Below are 7,500 nucleotides of genomic sequence, written 5' to 3'. Positions count from 1 at the left end.
TCTGTCACTATTTTTTTTTTTCGTTTCGGAACCGACAGACTAGAAATACAAGTACACGATCCGCTTTCCTTTGACTGTATCTTCGCAAATCCGCAACTGTATCTTTTTTCTGTATCTTTTTTATAGTGAGTGTCGTGTTCTGTAAACCCGACGCTGTTGGGCTGAAATTCGTGGTAAGCTTCATTGCATATTGTTGTGACGTTTGATGAGCTAATGCTAGTTCAGAGCAGGTGGAAATTGAAGCAAGAGGTTAACATGTAAGGGAGTGCTAGTGTGATTTAGTGTTCTTATCGTTTTAATTTAATAAATATTGAATATTGTTTGATATTGAACATTCACCTTCGGCTTGGTTAGAATCTACAGTTTGCGTGAACCTGTCTTCTGTCAAAAAAAGAGACAAGAAGAAAAAAATATGTCCACGGACAACCGAACATATTATTACCGTTCAGATTTATTCAGATTCAAACTTGTTATTTGGTCTTACTAGTTAGAAAAATGAATTTTGAATGTAAACAATATTACCAAACCAAGCTCTCCGACAGTACATGATGCCGTAAAGAACCTTACTATTAATTCTTAAGAATGATGTCGTATCGTTTGTTCTTTCATGATTATTGTGACATAGATGGACGAAGATTTAAGATACGCCTAAATGTAGAATTATTACAGATGATTCGTCGATTGTGTGTATTTCTCGATGTTATGTACCTTTAACTTTACATTCCCAAGATAGTAGTAAAATTCTTTCACAGACACGCTTATTTGATTCTATTCGGATTTCTTGTTTAGTCTCTTTATCCCTTGTTTGATTTTCTTCTAATTCCTCTTATTCTCTTCCCTCCTTCACCATTTGATGATCTTGGGTTCATTGAAATAACTCGTATTGATTACGGACGGCGAGACGGCTTATTCCGCGCCGCGCGTATTGTTTTAAAGAGCGGGTCCCAGAGCGATTTTCCAATATCAGATTCTTTCTTTTGTCATTTCCCGCTGCACCGACTGCCGTAGCCACCGCGTCGTCGTTTTTGTTGTTGTTGTTGTTGTTGTTGTTCCGGGGTGCGTGTGTATGGAAGAGGGTCCTATACTGTCCATCGCTCTTTTGTTGTTGATGTTCTTGTTCCGCTCTTTTGTTGTTGATGTTCTTGTTGCGCTCTTTTGTTGTTGATGTTCTTGTTGCGCTCTTTTGTTGTTGATGTTCTTGTTGTTGATGTTCTTGTTGCGCTCTTTTGCTGTTGTCTGCTTTATTTAGTCCTCACTGTCTTTTTGTTGTTGTTATGATTCCCTTCTTTAGTCATCACTTCCATTTTCTTTTTTCTTGGTATCTTACTTCGCTGTCCGCCATTCCCTCTTTACTATCGAGGTTTCCTTTGCTTCCTTCCTTTGATTTAGTGTCGGAATAACCCACTCAATCATCCATCCGGCCGCCCGCCCATGTCATTGCTTGTGCTTGGTCTTGGCTACTGTGCTTGTGACCCATGACTACATAGTATTCATGGCCTTGTTTAGGACGAAAGCACCACCATAACTGCCTCTCTCTTCTCTCTCTTCTCTCTCTATTTCTCTCTCATTATTTCTCTCGCTCTATTTCTCCTTCTATTTCTCTCTCTTTATTTCTCTCGCTCTATTTCTCTCTCTCTCTCTCTCTTCTCTCTCTCTCTCTCTCTCTCTCTCTCTCTCTCTCTCTCTCTCTCTCTCTCTCCTTTTCTCTCTCTCTCTCTCTCTCTCTCTCTCTCTCACCTCTTCCTCTCCCTCTCCCTCTCCCTCTCCCTTCCCTCTTCTCATCCCTCTCCCTTCCCTCTCCCTCTCCCTCTCCCTCTCCCTCTCCCTCTCCCTCCCTCCCTCCCTCCCTCCCTCATATCTCCCTCCTTCCCTTCCTCATATCTCCCTCCTTCCCTTCCTCATATCTCCCTCCCTCCCTTCCTCATCTCTCCCTCCCTCCCTTCCTCATCTCTCCCTCCTTCCCTTCCTCATCTCTCCCTCCCTCCCTCCCCCCCTCCCTCCCTCCCTCCCTCCCTCCCTCCCTCCCTCCCTCCCTCCCTCCCTCTTTTCCCCTCTCCCTCCCCTCCCCTCCCCTCGTCTTTACTCAATCCACCAGCGGACCGGTTATTAGTGGTAAGTGGTCGCTTGGTATGCTGCCAGGGCGTGATCATTTGTGTGGGGGATAGATTGCGTGATTTGTGGAGGCAACTTGTGGATCCTTTGGCTGGACTGTTAGCGTTTTCCTCTGGGGGTGTCGGCGTGTTTGTTTGTTTGTGTGTGTTTGTTTGTTTGTGTGTATGTGTGTATATGTGTGTTTGTTTGTGATTGTGTAGGTGTGTGTGTGTTTGTTAATTGGTTTGTGTATGTGTGTTTGTGTTTGTGTGTGTTTCTTTGTGTGTGAGTGTTTGTGCGAATTCGCGTGTGTGGAATGTGCATGTGTGTGCGAGTTCTTGAGAGAAAGGGCATTTGTGTTCGAAAACAGAAATAAAGCATGATGTTAACGAGATGAGATGCTTGAGATGAGGCTGATCGTAAAGACTAGTGAGGTGGGGACCCGTATCTGGTATTAGTTCGTCATGAGTTGACGTATAAAGGAACGAAGGAGGCCATAAGTAGATTATTTTCAATATGACTCATATTCATTTCATATCTTTAGGGTCTTTATTTGGCATCCTGGTAGAGAATCAACCAATTTCAGTTCGCCGCCTTTACCTGTGTCATTCTCACTTCACCTCTGACATGATCCACCTGCTGGAGTCTCCCTGAAGTGCAATGCCTCCACTGACTCCACTTCGCTCACTGGCAGATCTCATGTCTGACTCGCAGACACATCCTCACAGCCCCTTCATAACACGCATCTACCTCACGCACGCACCCTCATCGTCACACTGCAGCTCATAATCCTCATAGCCACTTCACAGACGCATCTTCATAACCGTATCATGGGTGCACCCACACAACCGTCACATGAACGCATCCAAACCGCCCATTCATGAACGCATCCACACCGCCCCTTCATGAAAACATCCACACCGCCCCTTCATGAAAGCATCCACACCGCCCCTTCATGAACGCATCCACACCGCCCCTTCATGAACACATCCACACAACCGTCACATGAACGCATCCGAACAAGCACCTCCAGAGCGTATCCTCACAGCCACCTTCTCCTCTGCCCCTCGTGGGCGTCCCGAGCGGAGCCTTGGCCTCTGCCGCCCGGGAGCGTCCTGGCGCGGGCGTGCGGCTCGAGATATCATGGCGGCCGCGCCTCCGTGAAGATAATGAGGGCCGGGGAGGGAAAGTCTCGCAAGTTTTGCCAAACATTTTAATGGGCTGTCGGCCTCTTCCTCTTTCTTCGCCTGCTGCTCATACTTCTTTTCTCCCTTACTCTTCGCCTCCTCCTGCTCCTCTCCCTCGTTTCTGTTTCTCGTCCTCTATCTGTTCCTCTTTCTCCTTTTCCTCCTCCTCCTTCTCTTTCTCTTTCTCTTTCTCCTTCTCCTCCTCCTTCTCCTTCTCCTTCTCCTTCTCCTTCTCCTTCTCCTTCTCCTTCTCCTCCTCCTCCTCCTCCTCCTCCTCCTCCTCCTCCTCCTCCTCCTCCTCCTCCTCCTCCTCCTCCTCCTCCTCCTCTTCCTCATCCTCTTCCTCCTCCTCCTCCTCCTCCTCCTCTTCCTCCTCCTCTTCCTCCTCCTTTTCCTCCTCCTTCTCCTTCTTCTCTTCCTCCTCCTCCTCCTTCTCCTCTTCCTCAATTTCCTCCTCCTCCTTCTCTTCCTCCTCCTCCTCCTTCTCCTCTTCCTCAATTTCCTTCTCCTTCTCCTCCTTTTCCTCCTCCTCCTTCTCCTCGTTTTATTCCTCCTCCTTCTCCTCCTTTTACTCCTCCTCCTTCTCCTCCTTTTACTCCTCCTTCTCATCCTCCTCCTCCTCTTCCTCCTCCTCCTCCTCCTCCTCCTCCTCCTTTTTCTCCTTTTTCCTTCTCCTTTTCCTTCCCCTCCCCTCTCCCCTCTCCCCTCCCCCTCCCCCTCCCCCTCCCCTCCCCCTCCCCCTCCCCCTCCCCTCCCCCTCCTCCTCTTCCTCTTCTTCTTCCTCTTCTTCCTCCTCCCCCTCCCACTCCCCACTCCCCCCTCCCCCTCCCCCTCCCCCTCCCCCTCCCCCTCCCCCTCCCCCTCCTACTCTTCCTCTTCCTCCTCTTCTTCCTCTTCTTCCTCCTCTTATTCCTATTCTTCCTCCCACTCTTCCTCCTCTTCATTTTCTCCTCCTCCTCCTCCTCGTGTTATCCCCCCCCTAAAAAAAGCCCACCCCCGACCCCACAGCGCCTCTTTTTGACCGTACGAAGGATGCTGTGCGAAGGCGAGCGAAAGAGGCGAATGGAGAATGGAGGGAGAGTGCCTTAGAAAATGCCATTGTGATAAGTGCAACAAGGCGTTCTTCAAGGGACAAAAAAAAGAAAAGAAGGAGAAGGAGAAAGAGAAGGAGAAAGGAGGAGAAGGAGAAGGAGAAGGAGAAGGAGAAAGAGAAAGGGGAGGAGAAGGAAGAGAAAGAGAAAGAGAAGGAGAAGGAGAAGGAGAAGGAGAAGGAGAAGGAGAAGAAGGAGAAGGAGAAGGAGAAGGAGAAGGAGAAGGAGAAGGATAAGGATAAGGATAAGGATAAGGATAAGGATAAGGATAAGGATAAGGAGAAGGAGAAGGAGAAGGAGAAGGAGAAGGAGAAGGAGAAGGAGAAGGAGAAGGAGAAGGAGAAGGAAAAGGAAAAGGAAAAGGAAAAGGAAAAGGAAAAGGAGATGAAGAAGATGAAGAAGAAATAGATAAGACGAAGACGTAGACAAAGAAGAAAAAGAAGAGGACGAAGTCGTCGACGAAAAGAGGAAAAATAAGAAGAAAAGAAGTAAGATAAAAATGAAAACAAGAAAAATGAGAAGACGAAGACGAAGACGAAGACGAAGACGAAGACGAAGACGAAGACGAAGACGAAGACGAAGACGAGGACGAGGGAAGACACCTGAACGGAATGGCGAGAGGCCGCGGGGCAGGAAGATGATTTCTTCTCTGAGACGCTCTCCCGCTCTTCTTTATTTCCCGAGGTCCCTTATGCAGTTAGAATGCCCAGCAGGAAAGAATGCCAATGTTGACTCTCATATCGGCCACGGGTTGCGGGCTAGCTGGAGGTTTTGCAGGCAGACAGGCAGACAGACAGGCAGACAGACAGGCAGACAGGCAGACAGGCAGGCAGGCAGGCAGGCAGACAGGCAGACAGGCAGGCAGGCAGACAGGCAGACAGGCAGGCAGGCAGGCAGGCAGGCAGACAGGCAGGCAGGCAGGCAGGCAGGCAGGCAGGCAGGCAGGCAGGCAGGCAGGCAGGCAGACAGACAGACAGATAGACAGATAGGCAGGCAGGCAGGCAGACAGATAGGCAGGCAGGCAGGCAGACAGACAGGCAGACAGACAGGCAGACAGACAGGCAGACAGACAGGCAGACAGACAGGGAGGCAGGCAGACTGGCAGACAGGCAGACAGGCAGACAGACAGGCAGACAGGCAGGCAGGCAGGCAGACAGGCAGACAGGCAGGCAGGCAGGCAGGCAGACAGACAGGCAGGCAGGCAGACAGGCAGACAGACAGGCAGGCAGACAGACAGACAGACAGACAGGCAGGCAGACAGGCGGGCAAGCAAGCAAGCAGGCAGGCAAGCAAGCAAGCAGGCAGGCAAGCAAGCAAGCAGACAAGCAGGCAGGCAGGCAAGCAAGCAAACAGGCAAGCAGGCAGACAGGCAGGCAGGCAGGCAGGCAGGCAGGCAGGCAGGCAGGCAGGCAGACAGGCAGACAGGCAGGCAGGCAGGCAGGCAGACAGACAGGCAGGCAGACAGGCAGACAGACAGGCAGGCAGACAGACAGACAGACAGACAGACAGGCAGGCAGACAGGCGGGCAAGCAAGCAAGCAGGCAGGCAAGCAAGCAAGCAGGCAGGCAAGCAAGCAGACAAGCAGGCAGGCAGGCAAGCAAGCAAACAGGCAAGCAGGCAGACAGGCAGGCAGGCAGGCAGGCAGGCAGGCAGGCAGGCAGACAGGCAGGCAGGCAGGCAGGCAGGCAGACAGGCAGGCAGGGAAGCAGGCAGACAGGCAGGCAGGCAGGCAGACAGACAGACAGGCAGGCAGGGAAGCAGGCAGGCAGGCAGACAGGCAGACAGACAGACAGACAGACAGACAGACAGACAGACAGACAGACAGACAGACAGACAGACAGACAGACAGACAGACAGGCAGGCAACCTAGATGATAGGCATTGGTTGGTTAGCTTTTTATTTTATTTTGTGGCAGACGAGCAAGAGAGTAGACAGAGAGGCGGACATGCTTGCAGCATGCTCTATGCATGAATGGATAAATTAATAGCAGGCAGACAGACAGGCAATGTGAGAAGCAGCCGACAGGCCGACAAGAAGGTAGGCAAGAGGCACACGCACAAATATACATGAATGCAAGAGATCATGAAATCATGCATGCAGCCTGCCTGTCAAGCATGTGCGCATGCGCTGGTGAATCAAACAGGCAAGAGTTAAGAAAGATGGGCTGTTGGTAAAATAAAAAAAAAGTTACGAAAGCAGAAAGAGTGTGTTAAATTTGGACCATGACATCGCTAAATGTGATACAGGTGATATGTTAATACTGATTATATTACAATAAGGAAAATATAGATAAAAGTGCATAAAGCGAGTATTGTTGATGACGATAACGATGCTAGTGTTAGTGGCCATACATCAATTTCCGGCGGAGTATTCGAAAATAGTTTTTATTAATTTCTGCGTAGTAGGAAGTGTGGATTGAACTTGCGTGGATCCCACAAGGGCGGACTTGAGATAACCCGTGCTGGCAGTTCACTAATTAATTTAGGAAGTTGGCTATGATACGACTTGTCTCCCCCTAAATTTAGTATTTTTTTATTTCTGAATATTTTTTTCCTCTGAGAAATTTACAAACCGTCATGTCGGAGAAGTTTAGCCTCGAGATTAACTTGAGAGTTGCTGGATTTTTGGGATTTTTTTCTTTTGTTTTGTTTTTCGTCGAGTTTGGCATTTTAAAGTTTAGTGTCAGCATCCACGACTTTATGGTTGAACCTAGTGATATTAAAGGGGCTGTGGCATTGTTACCTCCGCTTGATGCAACACACGGTCTGTTGACAGGGGATTTTTTTCGCATTGATCGATTTCGACTCAAAATGCGACACAGGGACGTAAGAGCGATTCCGGAGGGAGAGGGAGGGAGGGGGGGGGTGGCGGCGTTAGGAGGGCGATTCCGGAGGGAGGGGCAGCGCGACGGTCGAGAGCGCTCTAGGTGGAGGCTGTGGCACACTCGAGAGCCAGCGTCATGTATATGTGTAGCTTTTGACACTGACGACACGAGACACTTCGTACTCTTGGCATGACACACTATCAGCTTGAAGGCGCTTGGCTCTGCAACCGCCGGGGGCCCCTTCTTCACCCGATGCTTCAGCCTTCGCGTCACATGATAACTGATTTTTCCGAAAATATTGCGTCAC

General features: G+C 49.7%; 2 protein-coding genes across 7 annotated transcripts in view; both read left to right on the top strand.

The window, feature by feature from the left end:
- Ehbp1 (Eps15 homology domain containing protein-binding protein 1) overlaps positions 1 to 7,500 on the top strand; it is a 292,936-nt gene that overhangs the window by 177,926 nt on the left and 107,510 nt on the right. The gene's annotated exons all lie outside the window — the stretch shown is intronic.
- The window catches only part of LOC147469211 (uncharacterized), a 15,875-nt gene that overhangs the window by 2,352 nt on the left and 6,023 nt on the right, over positions 1 to 7,500 (top strand). The window contains exons 3-4 of the mRNA XM_086549989.1: positions 3,116 to 3,616; positions 4,096 to 4,151. Coding sequence (XP_086406115.1) covers positions 3,116 to 3,616; positions 4,096 to 4,151 — 557 coding nt within the window. The remainder of the gene's footprint in view (positions 1 to 3,115; positions 3,617 to 4,095; positions 4,152 to 7,500) is intronic.

Source organism: Penaeus japonicus, unplaced genomic scaffold (genome assembly GCF_977035675.1).
Source record: "Penaeus japonicus unplaced genomic scaffold, GWHDUDI00000001_assembly GWHDUDI00000023, whole genome shotgun sequence".
NCBI classification, from domain to species: domain Eukaryota; kingdom Metazoa; phylum Arthropoda; class Malacostraca; order Decapoda; family Penaeidae; genus Penaeus; species Penaeus japonicus.
The sequence above is the reverse complement of the archived record's forward strand: the minus strand, read 5'-3'. Positions and strand labels throughout refer to the sequence as shown.